The 27,096-nt window shown below is 52.9% G+C and overlaps 1 protein-coding gene across 1 annotated transcript; it reads right to left on the bottom strand.

Annotated features, from left to right (window-relative positions):
- Window positions 1–303: 303 nt before the first annotated feature.
- On the bottom strand, window positions 304–26,273 carry IGFBP5 (insulin like growth factor binding protein 5). The gene is made up of 4 exons (XM_065413657.1): window positions 25,943–26,273; window positions 1,803–2,029; window positions 1,414–1,533; window positions 304–435 (listed from the first exon to the last, which is right to left on the bottom strand). Exons 1-4 carry the CDS (start codon window positions 26,271–26,273, stop codon window positions 304–306), a joined length of 810 nt encoding a protein of 269 aa, XP_065269729.1.
- Between the last annotated feature and the right edge of the window lie 823 nt (window positions 26,274–27,096).

Below are 27,096 nucleotides of genomic sequence, written 5' to 3'. Positions count from 1 at the left end.
AATATCAACAAACCAAACCAAACCCACAATAGAAAAGCCCCCAAGCCGATGCCTACGTTGGCGCTGGCTGCGTCCCTGCATGGGGAGTCGAGAGCATTTAGGGGAGTCTGTACTGGGAAGGCGGCGCCGGTTTGACTTCTGCTTTCCTCTTCTCCTTTAGCTGCCGCCGCCGCGCAGGCGAGGACGGGCTGCAGATTCCGAGGTCCTCAGTTTCTTCCGTTTTTCGAAATGAGATGAAAGGGTTCGGAGTCCCGGGGCGTGGGGAGGCGTGGGGGCAGGGGGCGGGGGGACGGCGCAGGCCCTTCACTCGGTGACGCCGCTGTCGAAGCTGTGACACTGCAGGTCGCCCGCCACGTAATTGGTCCCCGGCAGCTTCAGTCCATACTTGTCCACGCACCAGCACAGCCCGCGCTTCCGCCCCCGGGACGGTTTGCACTGGGGAGGCGAGGAGAGACGCAAAGGGAGGTCAGTGGCGGGTGCGTCACGGGGAAGTAATGGCGCAGGGAGCAGAGCCCAGGTCTCAGTGCCGGGAGCGAGACGCAGCCGCCACTTCTAATGGGGGTGCGACCTGGCACCAGCCCGCGTCCTCGCCAAAGGCTAGCCCCATGGCTCAGGCACTGTGCAGGACTCAGGAGAGAGCAGGGTTCGGTTCCTGGCTCTGTGCGACCTTGGGCAAGTCAGCTCAACTCTCTGGGCCTCAGTTCCCACTCTGTGAAATGGGATCAGGAATCCTTCCATTCTCCCACCCTTTGCCTGGCTTCTTCAGGTGGACCATGCGCTCTGTCTCTTGCTCTCAGTGTGTAGCATGCTAGCACAATAGACCCTCAGCCCCCCTGATTCCCAAGGCCAGGGCATTCCCAATGGTTCAGGGAAGATGCAGCTTCCTGCTAGCTGCTGCATGGCGTGCCTCATGACACTTGACTTGATAGACCTCCCAGGAGGGTGGGTAATACGACAGCCCACCACTAACACGACCAGAGGAACCCTGCAGGGCGCGTCTAAGGCACAGCGCTGTGGGAGAGAACTGACGAATGGACGGCCCGGTTTGTGCACACGCCTGGTGAGCCCCGGAACCCACGCCCTGGTCGCGGTTTTACATCTCAGCTGAAAGAGGGCAGCCCAAGTGGCCTGACAGCAGTGTCGCCTAGTGGCTAGACTGCCAGGCTGGGGCTCTAGGTCAGGTTCCGTTCCTGGCAGTCACGTCACCACTCTACCCTCATTTTACAGATGGGGAAACCGAGGCACGACGCTACCGCTCTGCTTGGTGAAGTGCTTTGGGAGCTAAGGACGGGAAGTGCTGTGTAAGAGCATTAATGTCCCTGCGCACTATATTGGTTCGACATGGAGCTGGGGGGGGGGGAGAGCGGCCTTGTCGTGGGGAGGGCCATGTCAGTTTCCCCCGGGGGAGCTCACCTGTTTCCTCTTGTAGAATCCCTTCCGGTCGCAGTTGGGAAGGTGAACGGCTCGGGGGATCATCCGTTCGCTGGTTTTGATCTCCTGCAGTGAGGCCTCCATCTGCCTGCGGCAAGGGCCCTGCCAGAGGAGCGAGAGGATCAGCGAGAGCCCAGCAAGCCCTGGCCCGATCACCAACCGAGAGCCAGGAATCCCGCACGCCCCACGAGTCAGTGACCCGCTGGGCTCCTGGAAGGGATGGATTTCCCCAGCGCGGGGGTAGGAGAGAGCAGGGCAAAGCCCCATCTCCTGCGTGGCAATACGGCCCCCCACTGGGCAACCGTGCCCGTCTCTCTCAGCACCTGCTGCTGGGCGCGCTAGGGGGCAGGCGAGGGGAACCCAGCACTCACCAGCTCGAACTCTTGCCTCAGCTCGGGGACGGCGACCCGGGGATGCGCCGTGTTCTCCGCCCCGCCGACGAACTTCGACAAGGTCAGCTTCTTCCTGCGGTCCTTCTTCAGGGCCTCAGCCTTGAGCTCGGAGAGGCGCCCGTGCTTGGTCCGGATCACCTTGGGCGAGTAGGTCTCCTCCGCCATCTCTGAGGTGGTCGGCTCCTCGTGCTCACGGGATTCCCGCTCTGGAGGGGGAAGGGACAAAGCAGAGCGACTTCTCCGTGAGCTGCCCATGGAACCTGAGTGCCCGGCGCCTTCCCAGCATGCACAGGGGGAGGGCCGACTAACCCAATGAGAGCCATGCCAAGTACTGCAGCGCCTTGGGCACCATCTCCCCATAAAGGAGAGACCCTTCCTTCCGGCGCGATTCCCCATGAGGGCACCCCCCTGTGACTCTCACAAGACTCAGTCGCATTGGGTCGGGGAGTGGTCCCTATAGACACACACCACCAGGCCGCTGTGTATCGTTACATTGAACCAAGAGAGGCACAGGCATGTTACCGAATGTGCACACTCTGCCTGTCACATACATGCACAGACAGACGCTGGGACGCGCAGGAGACGGGGCGTCTGTAGGACAACGTCTGTAGGTTTCTGCACAGTGCCTGAATCGGCTTCAGGCTGGGCGGAAAAGCCATCGTCTCTTTGGGGCGTGGGGCTCAGAGGGCCAACCCCACTGTGGAGGAGATGGTGGTAGGGATGGCCTGCTTCTCTCCTGCTGGCTTTCATTTGCCCCCGGGGGCAAAATCACCACAGGGTTTGGCAGGCTTCGCTCGAGACAGCAGGTCAGGTCTGGGGGCAGCTGCCAGGGAGATATAGGGCTCGGGAGGGGAATAGCAGGAGATGCTTTGCATCAGGTTCGGGGAGCTTTGGCAGAGCTGGAAGGTTCCTTTTAGGTAGCTGAACGCAGGGTCCACCCTAAAACCTCGTGTGTAGCACTGCTGGTGCAGAATGGGTGTCACGGTCCAACCAGAGGGGACTGCATGTTTGCGGTGGCTAAGTCATCCCTGTAGAGTGTATATCTAGTCTCTGCAGTGCTGGGGGATCCTTCTGGATGAGTTATTATTGGTATGATCAGCCTCAAGCTCTGTGTGTGTGTGTGTGTGTGTGTGTCTAAGTCATCTGCCGTTTCATCCATTGTAGTTACCCCCATATAGGCTGGGAGACCTTCTGAACACTTTGCTCCCAGGCAATATGATTTTAACAGCTGGGATGTCAGCAGGGCTCCCGAGTGCTTATATATAGGAGTGAGCCGGTGACAGCCTATACTTAGCTGACTTGTGACCTTTAATACAGCCACTGGAGTGAAAGAGGGTTATTTCTGGGTCTAGCTGTGAATATAGCTCTCCCCTCCAGAGACAGTGGAACCCTAGGCCATATTCCCACCAGGCCTGTTCTATTGTAGGGGCCCCTCTGGCAGAGGCAACAGAAAGAGATGGCAAATGCACAACACTGGGGCAGGGGACAACAAGGGGAAGAATGGAACAGAACTGTTCTGCCTCACACAGCCAGGAATACAAATATCAACCTACTTAGATGCTCTCATGATGGTGTGGGGGGGATATGACTCGAATTTGGTCACAATGAACCCAACATGTGCAAAGGATGATCCTCGTGCAAGGAATAAGCCTGCAGATGATCTTGGGGCAGATGGGACGCCAGCCCCACAGCAGACTATTCTGTGACAAGCAGAGACACTCATTGACGTAAAGAAAATTATTTTCTGACCTAGCCCAGGTGCAGGCTAGGAAAAAGCCAAAAAGGGATTTTCACCAGGACCTAATGCAGCCACCTCTGGGGTGGAACATTGTGTTTAACAGCACACGGCAACACCATATAGGATAGGAGGGGAAGTTTTAAGGGAGGCAGAATGTAATGGGAGTTATGTTATATTTCAGAGTGTCATTCACAGGCCCTCGGGAGTCTGTCAAGCCAGACAGCAATAAATAACGGTCCAGCTATCGCTGACCTGGGTACTTGCACTTACAGAAAGGAAGCATTTCTCCTGCTGATCAGCAGGTGGCAGCACATGCCTTTAGTTCGCACTTTAACGCAAGGCAAAACCCTGCGAAATCATCACAGGGGGTTTCATAAGGGCGGGAGGGTCTCAGTATTGGTGTGCTGGAGGGTGGCAGCTCAGCCCCTGTGGTCCCTACAGCTGTCAGTCCAGGCCCCCCGCACCCACACCACAATTTCAATCAACGCCAAGTCGAACTTTTCCTCTCCCAGCTCTGAGAAAACCCAAATACACTACTTGGCAAAGTCAAGCGTCCCAGCCTAGTTATCCAAAGCCGTGCAATGAACCTGATCAGTGCTGGGCAAATCCTATTACAGCCTCTCAGGATCGTACTCAAACCCGCTGGGTTCCACAGAGCCTGATGTACCTTAGAATCATAGAATATCAGGGTTGGAAGGGACCTCAGGAGGTCATCTAGTCCAACCCCCTGCTCAAAGCAGGACCAATCCCCAACTAAATCGTCCCAGCCAGGGCTTTGTCAAGCCAGGCCTTCAAAACCTTTAAGGAAGGAGATTCCACCACCTCCCTAGGTAACCCATTCCAGTGCTTCACCACCCTTCTAGTGAAAAAGTTTTTCCTAATATCCAACCTAAACCTCCCCCACTGCAACTTGAGACCATTACTCCTTCTTCAGTACTGAAAGGGTTCCCTTTCAGATACAGAGGGACCTAGACAAATTAGAGGATTGGGCCAAAAGAAACCTGATGAGGTTCAACAAGGACAAGTGCAGAGTCCTGCACCTAGGACAGAAGAATCCCATGCACAGCTACAGACTAGGGACCGAGTGGCTAGGTAGCAGTTCTGCAGAAAAGGACCTAGGGGTCACAGTGGACGAGAAGCTGGATATGAGTCAACAGTGTGCTCTTGTTGCCAAGAAGGCTAACGGCATTTTGGGCTGTATAAGTAGGGGCATTGCCAGCAGATCGAGGGACGTGATCGTTCCCCTTTATTCGACATTGGTGAGGCCTCATCTGGAGTACTGTGTCCAGTTTTGGGCCCCACACTACAAGAAGGATGTGGAAAAATTGGAGAGTCCAGCGGAGGGCAACAAAAATGATTAGGGGTCTGGAGCGCATGACTTATGAGGAGAGGCTGAGGGAACTGGGATTGTTTAGTCTCCAGAAGAGAAGAAAGAGGGGGGATTTGATAGCAGCCTTCAACTACCTGAAGGGGGGTTCCAAAGAGGATGGAACTCGGCTGTTCTCAATGGTGGCAGATGACAGAACAAGGAGCAATGGTCTCAAGTTGCAGTGGGGGAGGTCTAGGTTGGATATTAGGAAACACTATTTCACTAGGAGGGTGGTGAAGCACTGGAATGCGTTACCTAGGGAGGTGGTGGAGTCTCCTTCCTTGGAGGTTTTTAAGGCCCGGCTTGACAAAGCCCTGGCTGGGATGATTTAGTTGGGAATTGGTCCTGCTTTGAGCAGGGGGTTGGACTAGATGACCTCCTGAGGTCCCTTCCAACCCTGATATTCTATGATTCTATCATCCCTGCATCTAACACCTCACAACACCTGCAAGGCAGGGCAGTGTTGTTATGCCCATTGTACAGATGGGGGAACCGAGGCACAGAAATCTGCCCACGCTCACACAGGAAGTCTCTGGCGGAAGACTTTGCGTCAATTCCCTGTTCTAAGTCCCAGATTTGCACCCTAACCACCAAGCCATCCTCCCTTTCTCTCATCTTGTGAGGCCCAAGGCTTATCTGTGCACTCAGGTTTTCTCAGGTGCAGACGGTGTGTGTTTTAGGGCTCACTTTGTTTGTTGGAGGAAACAAATGTATTGATTAAATAAAACATGAAAAGATCAGGCCTGGAAGAATGGGAATCAGGAGCCGGTCAGTTGCATGGTCTGTGTCTTGTCAGTCACAATGACCAGCCAGCAGCCACTAGTGCAAGGTGTTGGGGCAGTTTTACACTGAAGTCTTCTCATTCACCAGATCATTGAAATGAATACCCTCTTCTGCCAAGCTGTATTAACCATACCTACACCCTGGGCCTAAATGAGTGACGTCCCTTTATATAAAGTGACCCCCCTCGCCAGGCCAACTGAAAAGCCGGGCAGAAAAGCAGCATGTACCACAGCATAACACTCCCGTCTTCAACCTCAAGCCACCCCCACCGACTGCACTAGGCATTGGATCGGGCCCACAGACCACAGAACATCAGCCTGGGAAGGCAGGTAAGAAGCGAGGCGGTACAGCGCCAGATCCACTTGGTGCAGCATCCTACCTCTGGCAGTGCCCAAGCCCTGATACTCCAGAGGAAGGAAGAAACCCCCCCCACAATGCCCCTGGCCACTGGTGCTGTACTACTCCATGGAAGGAAACATTCTTTCCGAAAACCCAGCTGGTGTTTGGATTACGCCCTGAAGAATGGGGCTTGACGGCCCTGGTCGTTTTTAGCCCAGTTCGCGTCCGTGCAGAAGCTAGTTTCATTCACCTGGGTCAGGCCACCGGACGAGGCAGAGCCGGGCAGCAGAACATAGGGCAGCAGCTGGGAGTCAGGCGTGAGCACCGCAGCTCTCATTACATCTCCCAGGAACACTTTTGAAGAGCATTATTGCCCTCACCGTTCTCGGTCTTCCAGTCACCAGCTGCAGCAGCATCGTCGGCTTTAAAAACTTGTTTTGGACATTGGGCCCAGGCACTGGGGTGCTCAGCTCCTGCTGGAATAATGTGTGAGCGCCAAGATCCCACGCCCACTGAATACTCAGCTATAATAGTAGGGTATAAGCTCTGGGGGGGGGGGGGGGGGGAAGAGCCAGCTGAAAACTAACATCTCTCTCCTGGTATGCAGCCGTTTTTAGAATGAATAGTTCAGATTGAATTTTTCCTTTAAAAACATATAACCCTAATAAATAACCCTACAATAACAAAGCAGGGTGTACAGCCTGGCATTCCTGTGCAACCTTACAATAACAAACAAGGGTATGCACCCTGACATTCCTGTGCAACCCTACAATAACAAACAAGGGTATGCACCCTGACATTCCTGTGCAACCCTACAATAACAAACTAGGATGTGCAGCCCACTGCTCTTGTGCAACCCTACAATATCAAACCAGGATGTGAAGCCCAGCACTCAGGTCAGCCTCCCCTACTGTCTGTACAGTGTCGGCTACAGAGATAATCATGAACTGGAAGCCTGGGTCCTGGATCTTCCCAAACTCTGTCATGTGGATTTTGGTTTTGGCGGGATCTGGTGGCCACTCAAGAAAATGACCTGGTCCAGCTTGAATGCAGCATTCCTCTCTTTTCTGAAGGGGCTGCCAGTGGCACAGGTATGACCAGAGAGAAGCCATATAATAAGGACACCAACAGAGCACTTTGTTTCTGCCTGCCGTAATTTTGCAAACCTGGAATTTATCTGCAAGCCAGAATCATGAATAGTGAGTGGACGGCCCAGTTCTGATCCCTTTTGGGAGGTAGGAGGGAGATGGAAGATGTGTGAGCAGACACCCTGTAAAGGGAATGGATTTGAGGGGTGCGTGGCTGGGGGGCTGGTATATCCCAAACTGATTTACACCTGTCTAGCTCCCGCTACCCCAGAGTTGTTTTTCCGTATTCGCCAGGGCATTATGTTGCTCCGATCAACACCCTAGCGTCCTCTGTTCTCCACTGCACCCGAAGCTGGGTCTCAAACGGTCACTGTGATGATAAGCCTACTCCTCGGTTAACCTCGCCTTCCTATCGCCCCCCGGACATGGTTTAGTTTGTGCAAAACCACAGCCCAGCTGACGAAGCTTTTACAAAAGACACCAGGTCTCACTTTAGCGGAGTCCTTGCCTGCCAGAGGGAGAGGATGGGAACCTATAAATCCGGGAGAGCTGGTTGTGTTTTCAATCCACCTCTCGGGGCCTACGGCAGGGGGCTCCCCAGCTCCAGAAATCCAACGACGGTTCCCTTGCTCCTGCTTTGCTAGAGTTACTCATGAGGCTGGCGTCCCAGTTGGGAAGGGAGGGCCAAGCGGTGCCCAGGGTTGGGGGAGGGTGGCGAGGATCGCTGCCAGACCCCCCTCTCCTCTCCTCCCCAAACAGGAGCTCGGTGGGATCCTGCCAGGGATCATGTATTCCTTGGCTGGAACATTAGGGAGCGACTTGTATCCGGCGGCGTGCACACTCCCGGCCCAGGCCGCGTTACCGATACAGCCTCTCGCTGTCACCCAATCCCCCTCCTCGCTCCGGCCGAGAGAACCTGAGCCGGGCTTTGCAATCGGGATAAGACGCCCACGTCAGCGACACATTAATGCCTGCAGAAAGCCTCCGCCCCCCGAAACCTGCTCCGTTAACCCCCAGACAGGCCAGGTCGTGGCTGCTGGGGCAGAACAAGACCCAGGGGTGCCGCAGTTCTGCTCCCAAAAGAATACAGACGGAGGGGAAAACACCTCCCAGGGCAGCGTCCCCCGATGGGCATGCAGGGCCCTACAGGGCCCTACTGGCTCAGGAAGGAAACTGAAGTTTGCCTCCTACTCCAGCATGATCCACCCCATCCCCAGCGCAACATCCCAGGCCAACCTCTAAGCAGCTTGCCAGCCCCAACGATTCAGTTACAGTCGGATTGCCTTTTGCAGAGGCAGGAACTGCTAACCTTTCCCACCGTTTTACCCTTGGCGAGAGCCGTCGGGACCCAGGGGAGGAAGACGCTGCTGGGGGCAAGAACTGGCCTATTCGTTCCTAGTTGGGGCTCGTTGCCCAGTGCAGGGTGGCAGTTTAATTCAACACAAACATTGTGGACGACTGCGGAGAGAGAGTAACTCTTCTGAAATGTGGGCGGAGCTTGGGACAGTGGGTGGAGTTTGAGTACGGCATCACCTACTATGCCCCATCTCCACTGGGACCCCAATGCACTCAGTGGGCCCCATTCTTAGTTACCCCTTGGGGCAGGAAAGGCAGGGGGCAAAAGTTGCTTTAAGCAACCTTTGTGCTCCTTGAATTCTGGGACTGCCTGGTGACTGACACACATTAGAACAGCCTCAGGGCTGCTCTAAACTGTGCTCTGCTTCCCTTAACCTCCCATGGGCCCTGGTAAGCAGAAAACAGCCACAGTGCCATGCGCCAGCCTGCCCCCTATGCAGCGGGCTGAGAGCAGGACCAGTTTAACAACAATAATCATTAACAACAGCTACACGTCACAGCTGACAAACTTCTGTCGCTTCTAACCCAGCCTGGACTTGAACCCGTGCTCGTGATGCGGGGAAGGCTCGGGAGCCCATCACCACGTCCCTGAGCCATTTGGTCTAACCCAGCTGCAAGGACTGACCCTGTGTTTGAGGTACAGGGGCATGAGGCCCTATCTCAGTGTAACACTGACAGACTCCGGTCATCGGCGGGCGGGATCAAACCTGGGACCTCTGGAGCTAAATGCATGAACCTCTACTGCATGAGCTGAAAGCCACATGGCCCACATGTAGAGCAGAGGCTGTAGCAGACTCATTCATCTCTAAGTGGTCTCCGTGCCACAGATCGCCACACCCAGGAGGTGTGCAGGTTTCAAACTGATCCAATCACCTGGCAGGGTTTTTCCTTTTGCTGTGAAAGCGAAGGGCATGAGGGACTGCACAGAGGCTGCTGGGATCAGGTGGGAGAGAGAGAACTTTTACAACCGATGATAACGCCTTAACAAGAACGGGCTGCTTAGGAAAACCCTGGCAGGCGGGATGGGCCCTGTAATGACAGCAGTTGTGTGAACAAATGACCCTGTTCATCAGGGAGCTGGAGGGGAGAGGAGGGTAGGTGGCAGACAGGGAACCCTTGTGCCTTAGGGTTCTCACTCAGGTCCAACGCCCCGATGAGGTCAGCTGGTGATCTCAGTTCCTCGGCATCCCTCCCCCCCCCACAGATCGGGGGCCCCAGCCTCCAGCCAGGCACACTGAGCTCAGCTTCAGCATCCTTTGGCACAAGCAGGAGCGAGAGCGGCCAGGGCCTGAGCTTGAGCCAGCTTTCGGGGACCTCGTCCTTCTAAGCAAGAGGGACGGCTCGAGTCGGACGTGATCAGCTGCCACGGGCTCTGGGCTTGGTAAGAGTTAGTGGCAGAGTTCTGGGCTGTAGGGGGCTCTCGGAGGGGCTGCCAAGGGGCAGGGGCAGGATCTATTGCACTGCATGTAGAGCACATCAGTGATGTTTGTTCGCAGATAAGAATACATTGGGAGGAGTCGCCCGCAGCAGTGTGGACAGAAAACCCCCCCAAAGGAGGGGGAGCAGATTAGAAACGTGGGCAGATTCAGCTGGGACGACTGACGCAAAGCCACCTAGGGAATACGATCTGAAACATAAGTCCCCGCTGGGAGGGAGCAAGATGAGAAATAGCGATGCTGAATGTGTCCCAGGGTGCGAGTGGAGCACACATCCGATGCAAGTTTGCAACGTGATATATGGCTGCAGAAAAGAGCAATTTTAGAATAATAGAATATCAGGGTTGGAAGAGACCTCAGGAGGTATCTAGTCCAACCCCCTGCTCCAAGCAGGACCAACCCCAACTAAATCATCCCAGCCAGGGCTTTGTCAAGCTGGGCCGTAAAATGGATGGAGATTCCACTACCTCCCTAGGTAACCCATTCCAGTGCTTCCCCACCCTCCTAGTGAAATAGTGTTTCCTAATATCCAGCCCAGACCTCCTAGACCTCCCGCACTGCAACTTGAGACCATTGCTCCTTGTTCTGTCATCTGCCACCACTGAGAACTGCCGATCTCCATCCTCTTTGGAACCCCACAACAACATCACAACAGCATCACATCATGGAGCAGGAAGATGACCGTCCCTTCCTTTGGCGATGTTTTGCTTTGTTTGGCGCACCCCCTTAAGAGAAGGGTATCGCTCAACAGGACGACGCTCAGAGAAGAGCAGCAAACGTGGTCAGGGGACTGGAAGGACTGAACTATGGGGCAACGTTTGGCCTACTTTAGCCAAGTGGTGAATCAACAGGACACATGGTAGCAGCCTACAAATATCCGCAGTGTAAACAGCGAGAGGATGATTTCAGGTGGCTCTCCGGTGTGAGAGAAGGTGTGATGGAAGAGGTAATAGTTAGGCTAGATATCACAGATACAATGTGATGTGTGACCTTGTCTCCTGAGTCATCGTTTCGGACGATTAGAACTAGACTAGAATAACGCACTGGAGCAGGTACTGTCAGGAATGACCCTGCGATGGTTTGGAGAATGGCTGGAGGATCTTCTCATCTCTCGGTTGGATCCGGCACCAACATTCTAGCACATTGGACCCAGTTGGGGAAAACCAGGCTGAGCCATCTGTCAGTCCCAGCTGGATGAAGCGGTGACACAAAAGGCTTGTCCTTCCCCTTCCAGAGGAGCTACTTGGGCCAGTGGCGCATTGGGGCCTTCTCAACCCATCAGCGTCTCCTCTGCCCCAACCCGCAGGAGAAGACTGTGCTGAGTCAGCGGCTGCTCGCCTGTAGGGAGTGACTGTGTGCGACAAGGGACAGGAAGGTGTTTTACACCAGTGCTACTACCTGGGCTGTTCTAAAACAAATGGGATTGATTTGAAATGCAGGCCTGGGAGCGCATTAACCCAATGACCGCGAGGCGCCTGGGCTGAGCTGGAGAAGAAAGAAGCTTAGTTTAGTGCCTAGGAAAGGCGCCCAGGGAAACGACTTCATTTAGAAGTCTGCATTTTTCATCTGCATTACAAGTACAGGCCCGATCGGTGTAGGCAGAGGGTCAAATCACTAGCTTAGCATGATCTGTCTGTGATGCTCATGTGTTTTTGTCAGTGGGAGAGATAAAATAGTCCCTGCAATATACTTTTGTTATTGGCGGCGTAGGGATGCAGTGGTAGAGAGTGCTGTAACTCCCTGTATTCAATCACACAAGTATTTTAACTGCCTGTAATAACTTAGGAGTCCCACAAAGGCTTATGCAGGTGAAAAATCCATGCACTCACTCAAACAGTCCCACTGACTTCATGAGTAAGTGTTTGCAGTATTGGCCACCAAATGCTCCTAAAGCCATCACAGGTGCTAGTCCTCAGTGAGGCCAACAAAATAAAACCCATGTGGCGTTCCTAGTGCAAGCCATTTTTGAGCTAGGATGAGCCACAAATATCAAACAAATAAAACAATTAGGAAACTTTCCAAAGAATGAAAACACTGAGGGCAAGAATTCCCTCAGCTGTAATTCGATGAAGGTCCATTGACTTCAGTCACGCACTGTGGATTTACACCAGCTGAGGATCTGGCCTCTAATGTAAATACTCCTCTCTCTGAATTGCCTTGGTTCATTGGCCTTGTGCTTTCTAAAAGCAATTTGACTCAGGCACCAGACCACACAAGGGAACGGCAGGTGGATTGGATTGGATTTGGTGAGGCTACAGTGGGCTGTGGGGGAGGAGCTGTTTCAAAATCAGGCTTACAATGGGAAGCTGCAGTAGCTTCAGTCTTGATGATGGAGAGATTAGCATTTCTCCAGATGGTGGGGATTTCTCCATGACCTCTGGAACTACAGAAGATGCAGAGGGATGAACAGAGGGAGAGTACAGAGGCAGCTAAATTCAATATTGTCAGGACCCGTATTTTTGTTTCCATGATCAGAGGTTAAAATGGTTAACTCTCTCTGCACCCCCTTCCACCAGACACAGACCACAGGTGGAGAAATTAACAAGTCCTTCCCTTACCCATCCCCCAAGGAATTCCAAGCAGCAAGGAGGGAGATGGGGAAAAGAGAGAGAAACACCCTTCTAGAAAATGATTTGTAAACAGCCCCATGAATTGCTTGGTGGTAACGGGGCGCCAGAAGGTCAGAATCAGAGGTGCCAACATCTCGTCATGGCCGTGTTTATTGGTAACGAAAAAGTTGCAAAACTTTATGTGAAAAATGGGAACGTGAGACTCTTCCCTGAGGATGTCCTGGCACTCCAGACCCTGAGCTGCCAGGGGCCTGGCCGCAGGAGACAACCCCAAAGCGGGAATGAGCTCCCCTAAAAAAATCTCAGCTGCATTGCTATGAAGGGGGTACAGCAGATTGGAACAGGACCCTAACAAACATCACACAGCAAGGGTCAGAAATCATTCCTTAGGCCCTGGTGCCAGATGACTCAACAGGAGAGGCATGGGGAGGACCTGTGAGTTTGGGACTGTTAGTAACTTTGCTCTCTCTGGCTAGCCGGAGCCTTCCCTAAAGCTCAGTTGGAGCCTGGCTCAGTTTGCTACAGCCTGCACGAAACGTGCATGTACGTTCTGCAGAAATGACTGCACTGTTAGAACATAAATCAGAGTTACCGAAACAAAACTGAGCCAGGCCCGACGAAGCATAACAAGGACAGGCCTAGAAGCTAAGGGGAGGAAGAGAAAATACAACAGTATTCAGGAGTGAGGATCCCAGACACTAGAGATTCCAGGGGTAAGACTGCAGAAGTTTTGGCTATTGCTGTAGAATAGGGGAGTGGTTTTGCCCAAGGGCAATGTTCAGATAAAGGGGAGATCTTTGTTATTTTCCGAGTGGTTAGAGTAGGGGACTCTAGAGTAGGGGATCTGCCCCATTACAGATGCTGAGCTCCCTTTTAAAGACAGCTGCATGAGAGGTAGCCACAAAAGTCTAGAACAGTGGTTCTCAAACTGTTTTAAAGGGGTCACCAGGGCTGGCATTAGACTTGCTGGAGCCCGGGGCCGAAGCCCGAGCCCTGGGCAGCAGGTCAGGCTTCGGCTTCAGTCCTGGGCGGTGGGGCTCAGATTACAGCCCCCTCCCCCTCGCCCCGGGGCTGAAGCCCTTGGGCTTCGGCTTTGGTCCCCCCACCCGGGGTGGCAGGGCTCGGACGGGCTCAGGCTTCGGTCCCCCCTCCTGAGGTCGCGTAGTAATTTTTGTTGTTGGAAGGGGGTCGCGGAGCAATGAAGTTTGAGAACCCCTGGTCTAGAAAAAGCTCTGGGGATTGGTAACGGGATAGGGGGCCTTTCACCTCCAGGATACTGGTTTGATTCCAAGGCAGGCAAGTAGTGAGTGAAAGCTGTTATCATCTGACAGCTGTTCCGTGGCCTAGTAGAAATGAGCAGGGGAGATAGAGGAGGGGGTGGGTGGGGAATCACAGGCCTGTTCCTGGTGGACAGGTCTCTACATCACAAAATCCAGCATTTCTAATACATTGGGGCCCTTGTCACCAGCCTGAGCAGAGAAGCCAAGCACTCAGCGGGCCATGGAGACTGAACTTTTGTGTCATCCCTAAAGGGGTGAGGTGCATTGGAAGGGGACTGCGTGGAGGAATCTTGTGCTGGTTTGGGGACAAATAGAGGGAGGATTTCAGTCTTTCGCGCTGTCACCTTTCGCCAGCACTATCAAGAAGGAGGGCAAACAGAAGAGCGAGCACAGTCGTTACCAACCCGCAGAAGGAATAGGCGGGTGCATGCGCTGGAAGAGACGAAGTAAAACCCAACGAGAAACTTAACCTAGTGACTTGTGCCTTCAGCATCTGAACCACACAGGACTCCACTCTAGGACTCCAGCCTGATTCTCAAGGACATCCCTGGAGTCGGGGGGAAAAGATCGGTTGGATCATCCGCTCCCATCTCTGCACTAGCGTGAGATTGTGCCGCTCGGTATTAAACGTTGCAAGCAATCGGCTTTCTGCCTCTTCCTTTGGGAAACTATTCTACTCTCTAATAGATCTCATCAGCAGGAAATCGCTCAGCCAATTTAATCCTTTCACTACTCACTCTGCTCCTGGCTGCCACCCTAGGCAATTCCTCTCTCAGCTTGATGCTTACCCTCTTCCTGTATGGCAGACTGAAACCCCTCCTTCCCAAGCCAGATTTGAACCAGCACCCCCCAAATCCTTCCTAGCACTTTCCCTGTCTGTGCTACAACCCCCCGAAACATAAGAGACATGGATTCAATCCTTTCCTCTGACACAGACTCCCTGTGTGACCTTGGCATGTCACTTACCCTCTCCATCCTTCCGTTCCCCAGTGAACGGGGGATGAATACAGAGGATGAATACAGAAACAGAGTCTAAAGCTGGATGGGACCACTGTGAGGATCTAGTCTGACCTCCTGCGTAGCACAGGGCATAGGACTTCCCCGAAATACCTCCTGTTTGAACTAGAGCAGGCCTTCTAGAAAAACATCCAACCTTGATTAAAAAACTGCCAGGGATGGAGACTTCCCTGTGAGATCAAAGATTGTGAGTGGCTCCCATGCTGTGGTGATAGGGGCCATGTACGTACCTGTGCTAGATAACCCTAGTACACAGGCCACGTTCCAGGGCCGACATCCCAGCTCTTCTAAAAAATGCCTTTGGATGTTTCATGGCCGCAGCCAGACGGAACCGTGGGAGAGAGAGCACTGCATGCAACACAGCGTCCATAACACGGTATCGACTCCGGGCCGCATCACCAGCGCCATTTCTCGCAGCACAGCGCCCCCTAGCACCGTGCTGGGGAACTGGCACAGTACTAACTCCCTGCTACTTCCAACCTGGCACTGGATTCAGTACTGGCTCTCAAGGAGGGGGGGGTCACTCACTGCGCCCCACCACCACTTCTTCTAACACCACGGGGGGGTCTCTCATCCTCACACTGACCCAATCCAGCTCATGAGGGCTGGCGGGAATGACACAACCCACTGTCTGGCTGTACGACTGCAGAGGTCATGTGGATACAGGCAGGTGGCCAGTTCGCTGGAGACCCACAGGAGTTGAAAGGGAAGGGGAAAAATATCCATTGTGTTGATTCGTCCTTTACCGACCACAGGATATTTTTAATCACCGTTTGGCAAAATGCATTCCCCTTACTATGCTGGGCGCTGGCCAATCCATAAAGTACCACTGTGGGCTCCTGGCTAGTGAACCCACACAAGGGTGTGGGGGCCATAATTTGCCCTTAAACACACGTAGTCGTCTGTTACACCAGGTAGGAAGATGTCTCACTAGGCTACCGCTGTATAACATGACACATTGTTTGGCCAATTAGAACAAAGGAGAAGTAATACTAGCTGAGATTTTTGGTCCATCAGGTCGGCTACCTGCCTCCGGTAATGACTCATATCTGATACTTCACAGCAAGGCAAACCCTGTCCCCCCAAAACCCCAGCACCCCAACAATCCATAATGCACGTAGCTGTCTGTACCAAGCTGTATAGCGAGGAACAGAACTCTTTCTTGGTATCCGGAGGAGAACATCTTATACTCTGAAGCCTGACAACGGAACACCCATATATTACCACCAGGCCCTCATTGGTCATAAAATTATCCAACAGAATGATTGGAAAGGACACTTTTTTTCTATACTGCTCCTCCAGAAAAATCTGCATAACTTCTTGGAATTAGCAAAGTGTTTTATGTTCAAACTGTGCCTCTTTCTATGACCTTAGAGGCCATGAAGCAGTTTGTATGATTGCATCTGTGCTACACAATTGTGTACAAAGAGTCTATCCACGTGCATTGTTTCTAAATGAGATCAAAAATCATATTACAATAACAGATTTTACCAGCAACACCTACATTTGTTAAAACCATTTTTAGAAATTTTAAAACAAAACTTATTTTTCACTAAGATTCTTGTTTCCTTTTTGCATTGCTTGGGGCTTAAAAAATGAAAACCAACTAGTCAGTTTCACTTTTGCTTCTAGACATTTTCAGTTTCATTGTCTGGTTCTCATGTCCTAAGGCAAGGCGGTGGTGTTTGGGTTATTAAGAGGGAGCAGAAGGATTGTTTAAAAAAACAGATTCCACTTGAATTAAACAAACAAATGATCAAAACCGAAACAAATCAAATGGAAACATTTGTGCTGCTTTTATAAAATCAATTTTTTGGACCAAATTTGACCAAAAAGCGCCCCTTTAAGCTCAATCTATGATGCTAGCTCAGTAATTACTGCATTACATACCTATCAGACTGACCTTCTCCACCTTAAATAACACCCAGACTGGTTATCCCCATCAGCAAAGCTAAAACAATCACACCATGCACAGTTCTCTTGGAATAGAACTTTCACCGCTCACCGGGTGTTGTGAGCCTTAATTAATGTTTGAACAGCCAGTTGAAATCCTTGGAAGAACAAAAGTGTTAGGGAAAAGCTAAGTATCATTATTAGAGTATTGTTTGCAAGTAGGCTTGATCCTTTAAACCCTCTGCATGTGGAATTCCCACTGACTTCCCCAGGAGTCACCTATAGGGGGAATTAAGTTTTGAGCGTTATCTACTCCAAGAGGGCCCCTACCTTTAAAAATGTTATGGCTGTGCCCGTTTGCATATAGATTCCTCTATTCCAAGCATTGGTGCTGGAATTAGGGGTGCTGCCGCACCCTCTGGCTTGAAGGAGTTTCCATTATATACAGGGTTTACAGTCTGGTTCGATGGCTTTCAGCACCCCCACTCTACAAATTGTTCCAGCTCCCCTGATTCCAAGATCATAACTGATCTGCTGTATAACACAGACCAGAGCACTTTCTCAGACTAATTCCTAGAGCAGATCTTTCAGGAAAACACCCAGTCTCGATTTAATACATTGCAGACCTCTGTGTCTGTGTGCACGGACCGGGGCTTTGCATGAACAAACAGGTAGGCCTGCAAATTCTACCCATGCAAATTTTGGAGGCCTAGCGTGAACTTAACCCGTCACTGGCATCTGTCACCGGATGGCCGGATTCTTGCCATATGTGCAGCGGAGGTTCAAACCTCCCTATTTGCTTCAGCTTGAGTCTGTAGAGCTGTGTCAGCAGGAAGCCGGTGACTGTGTAACAGGCAGAACTAGTCTGTAGCAGGCACTGATGAAAACATAAAGCGACAAGGAACTCAGAGCCATTTTCTGAAAGATCAGTCTCCCTGCGGGTGAATTTGACCATACAGCACTCTAGAGGGCCGTGGATTTCAGCGAGCATATTATCCTGCCACCTGCAGGAACAAATTACAAGCAGCTGAACTGAAATAAACACCAGCGCCCCCTTAGATCATCAGCATCAAAGAGCCACTTAAAAAGTAACATCTGACGGAGATTTGCCCTGGCCACTGACACCTGCTGAAGATCTACGGCCCTGGATGGTTCCAGGCATCAGTGCATTTCACCGCCATGTCGCTGGAGGGAAGGAAGGCCATGACGACAGAGACTGAAAATCCTTTCCATCTCATGGCCAATGTTCAATGAGCTTGGCGGTCTCAAAGGACAGGTATTGACATCAGCTGCCCCCCTTGCTGGCATTCGAGCACCGAGGCCTGGGATTAGACCCTCCCCGGCTCCCAGCTAGACGTGGTCTCTGTAGCTGAGGCGGCAGCGGATGCCTGCTTTGCTGCTGCCAATACAGGACCTGACCTGAGGTTAAAGAGACAATTTCAGTCTCTAGGTGACATCTTTTACCTGCATTATGTACACCTGCAGATTATTACTGCATATCCAGCCACATATTATTCCGGTTGGCAAATGTATAATTGATTCCTCCAGGCCATCTTCGCTTCTTCCTCCTCAGCATCTCTAAGCTCTCTGTTCTCACTGGCCCTCTTCTCTCCTCTCCTCTCCCCAGCACCCACATCACTGCCCTCGGGCCCGTATAAAAAGGCATCTGCTGCGGTCATGAAATCCCTCTGCTGGCTTTCCCATGCCGAGTACAAGCTCCGTGGCTTCACTTCCTAGGCTCTTGACAGCCTTCCCTTCCTTCCCCGCACTTGTCTCTTGCTGCAGCACCCAGCCTCCTCAGCTCCACCACTGAGGTCAAGATTCCCTCACCACAGCTGTCTCCCTGTTTTTTGCCTGCCACCCCTTTGGGTGGAACAAGTTCCCCGGACAGACACCTGCACCCATTCCCACTAATCCCTCTCCTTAACCCACCCCCTTACTATCAGACCTCCAAACTCTCAGCGGCTAGAGAGAGAGGCCAACAGGGGATCAGTGCTATTTATTTAGTTGAGAAAAAAATCTTATATGATTTCAGCTCCATCCAGTTGTGCACACAGCTGGACGACGTAACCACAAGGTCTTGCTGCTGCTGCTGCCTTTAGCCGCTCTCCCCCTTCCCTTCTGTTGTTTGTTGCACTCACTTGTGTCTTGTCTTGAACTAGACTGTGAGCACTTTGGGCTGGGGGCTCTTCTTCCTGTGCATTTGGACAGCAACGGGCGCCTAGCACCATGAGGCCCCAATTCAACAGGGGCTTCCGGGGGCTACCCTAAATTCAGATATTAAATATTAATAGTAATGCACACAGTGCTTCTCTATTTATGTCTTATTGCATATATGAGTGAGTGTATATGTGCGTATTTCTATAGAATACTATATAGTCCCATACATATCTGAGTAGCCGTACATAGGTGTGGGCAAGTAAACACACATTTTATATATGTAATAATATAATAAGATATAGGTATACACGTATGTAATGTGTGCATTCGGGGTGAATTCTGGCTTCCTTTACACCTCTGTAGCTGCCTGTTGACTTCAACAGGGTTGGAAGGTGTTTGGTAAGTGAGGGCCGAATATGGCATTTTTATCGGCTGTGCTGTGCAGGTTGGTGTGACTCTATGACTCCTTCCTTCCTCTTTACTCCCTAACAGAACAGGGAGCTCCGGAAATCCTACTTAAGAACCTAGGAACTGCCGCCCCAGAATGGGCCTCTTCACCAGCTCTCCTGCGTCTGATAGAGACTCTTGAGGAAAATGGGAAGCCCCATAAATACACCCCGTCGCTGCCGTCAGGTAAAACGTTCAGTGGACATAAGGAGAAACCAGAATGCTGAGTATTGTGAGACCAGTGCCTGGCTTCCGTGGAGCAGATTAGGCCATCTTGGGGCTTCTTTTCTCTTTATCAATGCAGCTAGGCTATCGATATACACCCCCCTAACTATATCTACAATATACTTAGGAACAGTGTAGAGGTGAGCCTAACCTAAGTCAGCAAAGAACCTACAACAGTGTCTATCCTCCCTTCTTCCGGTCCCCACGTATGTTTTCCTACGCCCTGATCCTACAAACACTTAAAGCATATGACTGACTTTATTCACGTGATTGACATGACAGTAAGACTACTCATGTGGTTAAAGTATGCCTGTGCTTAAGTCTTTGCATGACCAGGGTCCTTGACTTTCCTCTAGATTCCCTCAAACTTGCTTAGGCTCACTTAAATAGGGTCAGATTCTGCTCCCAGTTACAGTCGTATAAATCTGGAGTAACTCCATTGCCGGCAGTGGAGTTACACCAGATTAATGGCAGTGCAAGACAAATCAGAATTTGGTCTATATAATACTCACACAGCCATGCATCTTTTCTCTGGTGGGATTAGGCAGAATTTTTTTTTTGGATCAACTACTCAATAAACTAGTTCCTGCTCTAAAAACTAGGCTGCTGCAGAATCTGTCTGTCAAGAGGCCCCCATCCCTTCCCGTTTGATCCATCCCCCCACACCACAAAAACCAACTTTCTTGCTTGCACCTGATGGATTTCACAATTTTTTTAAACTTTAGATCAAAAAGAAAAATGGAGTTTTTCCTGTTTCTGCTCTGAGAGCTCCAGGCCTGTTGCTACTAGCTTTAAGATCTCAAGGGTTTTAATGGTCTCAGCTTCACACAAAGAACTCACCACTCAGCGCAGATCACTATGGACAGCACAGGTTCGTAACTGTAGTGTGTACATAGTTCCCTGCTCCCATGACCCTTGCCCTAACCCTGACCCTTAGATCTAACCCCAGTTCACCCCAGCTTTCCAGTCCACAGCTGCACACCTGCCCCTCTTATATCCCAGTCACTCATTTACAGCTGTTGTGTGTCTGTTAAACCCAGCCGCATGTTAAAGCGCATTTAAACTGAGAGCATGAAAGAGGGAGAGGAAAATCTGTCAAGGGAATGATAAAGAATTAAACCTGGTACTAGCTGCAGAGAATGTAGGTACACCCACTGCTTCTCCTGGTTCGTTTAAGCTGACACAGCAAAATGCATTTTCTTAAAGCTAGCTCTGGATTTCTTCCTCGCAGCTAGTTATCATTGGCTCCGAGTTTCATAAGGAAACTTGCCAGAGATTATTTTTTCTTTCTTGAAAGAAAGAAGGAATGAGAGAGAGAAATTTTTGGCCACATGTGTTTTTCCATGAACTTTTTCAAGTCGGTAGACTTGTATTTGGCCAGTAAACTCCACTCTGGTGCTTGTCTCTGACCTCTCTGTCTCTGAGGTCAACAGGCGGTGGTGTGATGTGGCAAATCGTGAAACAAAAACGGAAAGAGCAGGCACATTTTAAAAACCGAGCTACATAAATGATGCTGCTGCTTGTGTTTTTACAGTCCTGTAAATTTCACTGGGGTAAGTTACAGTTTTGAAGGTAAGGACGCTATCCCTCTGATAATAGAGTATTTTTACAGGGTACTCATCACACTGGTATCTAAGCACCAGTAATAATAATAATGAACAACATAATATTCCTTTGCAATTCTGTCACGGCTTTCATTCAAGACACTTAGAATTCTCTATAAACATTAATGAATGTAGCCTGTACATAGGTAGATTAATTTCCCAAGTATCATTATTCCCAATTTACAGATGGAGAAACTGAGGCAAGGTGAGAGCCAGTGAACCTGCCCCCTGGTAAAACAGCTAGTCTATAGCAGACCTAGCACTAGACCGCCAGGTCCCCTGCCTTCCAGTCCTACGCTGTAATCTCCACCGCATTAGCTGTCTATCCACCATAACAACGAGGAGGAAAAAAATATTTCTGAGAAGTGGATTTAAACAGACCTGCTGCAAGAGCACGAATAAATAAATATGCAGCTGAATCCATCCCTCTCGACTGTCACTTAGTTATACACGGTTGATTCTTTTGCAGCAGTTCTCAGCTCAGGGCCAAGTTTGGACATCCATAGACATCCAGGCCAGCTTCCCTGACACATTGTCCCTGGATTTCTGGCCAAACTGGCAGAGGCCAGCAAGTTCAAGTCAAACTTCATTTTCTTTCCTCCCCAGTTGCCTAGTAACATGCCTATGAAAATATACTTCTCTGTTCTCACACTCTACCACTCAAAAGCCACGAGGGGTTTTTTGTTTTGTTTTGTTTCTCCTTGTCCTCAGAAATTTTTACAACCTCGCAAGTCTAAAGCGAACTCTGCTGCTCCCTTCCAATACAATCCCGGCATTTCTTGGCTCAGGAAGGTTGTTTTATTCTAAATTTCAGTTCAGACTTTCAGAATTATTCACTTAATCTGAGAAACCAACAGAGCTCCCAATGGGACCACCTGCAAGATTTGGGTGGAAGGCCACTAGGGGACCAGTAAAACAACTCAATCCAATCTCTCCGTCTCTCTCACCCCGTTCATCCGCTGGATTCCTGACTGAGCCAGAGCCAGAAAGTGCCTTACAGGACAAAAAAAGCAAGCTGATTAAAGGAAGCCCGGCCAAGTGGTTCATATCGATGCACCTGCTATAGGGACTGGATTCCTTGGGAAGGGTGGAGAGAGAGAGAGAGAGAATAATCAGCCTTGCTGAGAAATAAGTGGAAAGTCAAAGTGTTACTGGTGCCATCTGTCTGCAAGGGGCACTGTTGTTACACTGAACTGCAGATAGCAGCACGCAGATCGCTGAGCTGGGCTCCCTATCTGTTGCATTTTAGCCACATTACTTGTTGCCCTGACCACACCGCCTGCCTCTTGCGCTGGGCGTACACTCACATGTACACACAAAGAGTAAATAATGCTATGCATGACACGCGTGGAGATATTTCACCTCGTTTCAGCGTTACCGGATTATTACTCAGTTTATTGGGTTCCAAGACAGGAAATCAGCTCCTTTTTTACCCTCTTCCTCTTAACAGACCCAATCCACATTTCTGCATGATCCAGGCAAGTGGCCTGCCTGTGCCTTTAAACTGCTCCAAAGACAGCCTGACTGGCTTTTTGTGTGTGTGTGCAATACATATATTTGGCTTTGCTATGAAGAAAGACAAATAAAAAGCAGCGAACGCCTGCAGCAGCAGAAGGGGGGAAAAATAATAAAAGTGGCAAGATTTATTGGGTGTTAGAAGGGATAAGCTGCAAATCGCTGATGCACGGATGCAACGAGCGGCTTGGCAAAAGGAAAAAAATGATTTTCTTTTCTTTTGCATAAGCAGTTTGGGGTTTTTATAAGTGTTTCCTCCCCCACTCCCCTCCGCTTTGGTGGTTGAAGGTGCCCAAATGGGATATAGAAAGACAGGATCCTACTGGATCTTAGACAGGGATAATGGAAATAAGGGAAATGCCTATGAACAATAAGGGATAATGCTTTATTTAAAGGGAGATTTTAGGGAAATAGTGTTTCCCTTCGCATATCATGTATTTTTTCTCTCAGGTGGACATGGCGACTGCCCTCAGGTATACAGTACAATTATCATAAGCTCCCGTTTCACGTTTAAAATGGTTCTTATGATCAGTTTTGATCCATTTCAATACATCTGAAAACGAGGGATGGGTCGTCACCCTAAAGGAGAAATCAATGAACTCAGGGCCAGGTGGTCACCCTAAAGAGGATCCCAAAGTTGGAGATAATCAAAGGAAATGTAGCTTCCTTTTTGCCTTTGCAATCTGCAGTGTACAAAGGCGAAACCACCTTGGCTTTCTTTTAAGTTTTTTTTTTTGCATTAATTTTGCATCTGGGTTTTCCTTTCCCTGTTGCACCTGCTCCTGCTCCTCGCCCAGCAAAGACCTCCAGCAGGGAAGCTGGAAAAGCTGGTCTTGAAGGGGTGGGGGTGGAGGGGTACGTGTTGCGGGCGTTGGGGGCTGAACTGAAGGGTTGGATGGGTGGGGATTTGGCATGGAAGGCTCGGGCTTGTATTGCTTCACTTCCAAAGCACAAGTTAGCCGCCAAGCCAAGGGAGAGGGGGTGGGGAGGCAGATACGAAAAGGGAAGAAGGGTGCAGGAGCAGAGGGCTCAGGGAGGATGGACGGAGGGGCCAGGGAACCAGCGGCTTTCAGGGATGGGTTGAGGGTGGAAGACCAGGGGAGAGGGGTCGGTGGCAGAGGATGCCCTGGGGGAGAAGCCAAGCTGGGTAGGGGAAGGGGGTACCATAGGACGGGAAGAGGGTGCAGCAAGATGAACAGGAGGAGAGGAACAGAGAGGGGGTAGGGGAGGATCCCCGGCAGGGGGGGAGATGTTGCAGGGGGCTGGGCAGTAGACACCCTGCAATAGGGGAGCACGGGGGAGAGGGGGGTGAGCGCGGCTGGAGCCGGGGTGGGAGGCCAGGGGAGCACAGGAGGGTATGAGCGCGGCTGGAGTGTGTGGGGAGGAAGCAAAGGGGGAAAGGTGCAATGCACACAGCAGGGGTGCAGCAGGAGGGGTGTGAGTGTGGCTGGAGCGGAGGGGGGGGAGGTGGAGGCCAGGGGGGAAAGGTGCAATGCCCTAAGGGGGGGCACAGCAGGGGAACACGGGGGAGGTGAGCGTGGCTTGAGTGGGGGGGGAGAGGTGCAATGCCATGGGGGAGGGACACAGCTGGGGAGCACGGGGGGAGCGCCGCTGTAGCCAGGGAAAGGTGCAATCCCCACAGCAGGGGCTGCAGTGGGCGGGAGGCGGAGGCCAGGGGAAAGGTGCAATGCCATGGGGGGGGCACAGTTGGGGAGCACTGTGTGTGTGTGTGTGAGCACGGCTGGAGCGGGGGGGGGGAGGCCGGGGAAAGGTGCAATGCCATGGGAGGAGGGGGGACACAGCTGGGAGCGCAGCTGGAGCCGGGGGGGGGGGGGGAGGCCAGGGGGAAGGTGCAATGCCATGGGGGGGGACACAGCTGGGGAGCACAGGGGGTGTGTGAGCGCGGCTGGAGGCGGGGGGGGGGCCGGGAAGGTGCAATCCCCACAGCAGGGGCTGCAGCTGGAGGGGAGGTCGGGAAGGTGCAATGCCATGGGGAGGGGGGCACAGCTGGGGAGCACGGGGGGGGGGTGAGCGCGGCTGGAGCCGGGAAAAGGTGCACTCCCCACCGCAGGGGCTGCACGGGGGAGGCCGGGGGAAGGTGCAATGCCATGGGGGGGGGGAGGGGGACACAGCTGGGAGCACAGGGGGGAGATGAGCGGAGCCGGGGGGGGGGTGGCCAGGGGGAAGGTGTAATGCCATGGGGGGGGGACACAGCTGGGGAGCACGGGGGGGGGGTGAGCGCGGCTGGAGGCGGGGGGGGGGCCGGGAAGGTGCACTCCCCACCTCAGGGGCTGCAGCCGGAGGGAAGGTCGGGAAGGTGCAATGCCATGGGGGGGGGGGACACAGCTGGGGAGCACGGGGGGGGTGAGCGCAGCTGGAGCCGGGGGGGAAGGTGCACTCCCCACCGCAGGGGCTGCACGGGGGAGGCCGGGGGAAGGTGCAATGCCATGGGGGGGGGGACACAGCTGGGGAGCACGGGAGGGGGGGTGAGCGCGGCTGGAGCCGGGGGGGAAGGTGCAATCCCCACAGCAGGGGCTGCAGCCGGAGGGGAGGTCGGGAAGGTGCAATGCCATGGGGAGGGGGGCACAGCTGGGGAGCACGGGGGGGGGGGGTGAGCGCGGCTGGAGCCGGGAAAAGGTGCACTCCCCACCGCAGGGGCTGCACGGGGGAGGCGGGGGGAAGGTGCAGTGCCATGGGGGGGGGGGACACAGCTGGGGAGCACGGGAGGGGGGGTGAGCGCGGCTGGAGCCGGGGGGGAAGGTGCACTCCCCACCGCAGGGGCTGCAGGGGCTGCACGGGGGAGGCCGGGGGAAGGTGCAATGCCATGGAGGGGGGGGGACACAGCTGGGGAGCACGGGGGGGGGGGGGTGAGCGCGGCTGGAGCCGGGGGGGAAGGTGCACTCCCCACCGCAGGGGCTGCACGGGGGAAGGTGCAATGCCATGGGGGGGGGGACACAGCTGGGGAGCACGGGGGGGGGGTGAGCGCGGCTGGAGCCGGGGGGGAAGGTGCACTCCCCACCGCAGGGGCTGCACGGGGGAAGGTGCAATGCCATGGGGGGGGGGACACAGCTGGGGAGCACGGGGGGGGGGGGGTGAGCGCGGCTGGAGCCGGGGGGGAAGGTGCACTCCCCACCGCAGGGGCTGCACGGGGGAAGGTGCAATGCCATGGGGGGGGGACACAGCTGGGGAGCACGGGGGGGGGGGGTGAGCGCGGCTGGAGCCGGGGGGGAAGGTGCACTCCCCACCGCAGGGGCTGCCCCGGAGGGCCGGGGGGGGACCCGGCGGCGGCGGCCACTCACCCAGCTTGGCTTGCTCCCGGTAGCTCTTCTCGTTGAGGCAGAGGCCCCGGCCGTGGAGCAGGGCGTGCAGCGGCTTCTCCTCGCCCTGGCGGGGCAGGCAGCGCAGCCCCTGGGCGCAGCGCTCGGTGTACACCCCGCAGGACTGCCCCTCGGCCAGGGCGCAGGTCATGCAGCAGCCGCAGCCCGGCTCCTTCACCAGCTCGCAGCCCGCCGGGCTGGGCGGGCACATGGACAGGGCTTTCTCGTCGCACGGCTCGCAGTGCACGAAGGAGCCCAGGCCCTGGGAGCAGCCCAGGCAGATGCCCACCAGCAGGCAGAGGGTCAGGAGCATCTTCCAGGCGCGGGCGGGAGCGAGGCTGCGAAGTTGGTTTTTGAAGGGCGGGGTGGGGGAAAAAACTCCCCCTCTAAACTCCAAAAAAACAAAGCACCAAAAAAGTCCCGGGAATGATTATTTTTTTGGCTTCAAAATAACCAGCCTGGTTGCAAGGCTGAGAGCTGCTGCAACAGGTTGGGGGGGGGGAAATCATACGCCAGCAAAGAGCTGGGGGGTGACGGCTACCCAAACCGGCAGCAAGTATCCCCAACCCTCCCTCCCCCGCCGGCCCCCCAACAGTTTTCCAAAGCTTGGCGAGGAGGGCAAGTGGGGAGCAAAGTTATTTTGCGGAAGGGGCTCCTGGCAGGAGTGCAGCCAATACTAATGAACTACTGCCGAGCAGGTAGCGCTAGGCGGCCGGAGAGGTTGGTTGAAAGCACATTTTGGTGTTTTGATTGGGTCTCTTTGCCTCCCCCTCCTCTTCCGGGTCTGTCAAGAAAAGTTTTCTGCAAAAGTTTGGATGATGATGATTATTATTTTTTGCAAAGGCTGCAGAAGAAGAGTTAAAAAAAAAAAAGAAATTGGGAAAAAAAAAAAAAGGAGGAAAAAATTCCACTTTGTAGATCTCTCAACACTTTCCCCCCGGAGAAGTTTCTAAAGAGGCTGAATACTGCCGAGCAGGCTGTCTTTTAAATAGACTGCCCTGGCTGCCTGCCAGCCCTTCGCTGCAATTTGAGAGCCCAGTGACACCTCAGCTTGGACGGGTGCCAGCACTGGGGCAATATCAGTGCACACTCAGAGTGAGTGGGGGTGGGGGCTGCAGCTTTTGACTTCTAGGTTT

Source organism: Emys orbicularis, chromosome 11 (assembly GCF_028017835.1).
Source record: "Emys orbicularis isolate rEmyOrb1 chromosome 11, rEmyOrb1.hap1, whole genome shotgun sequence".
NCBI lineage: Eukaryota > Metazoa > Chordata > Testudines > Emydidae > Emys > Emys orbicularis.
This window is presented reverse-complemented; position numbering and strand designations above follow the sequence as displayed.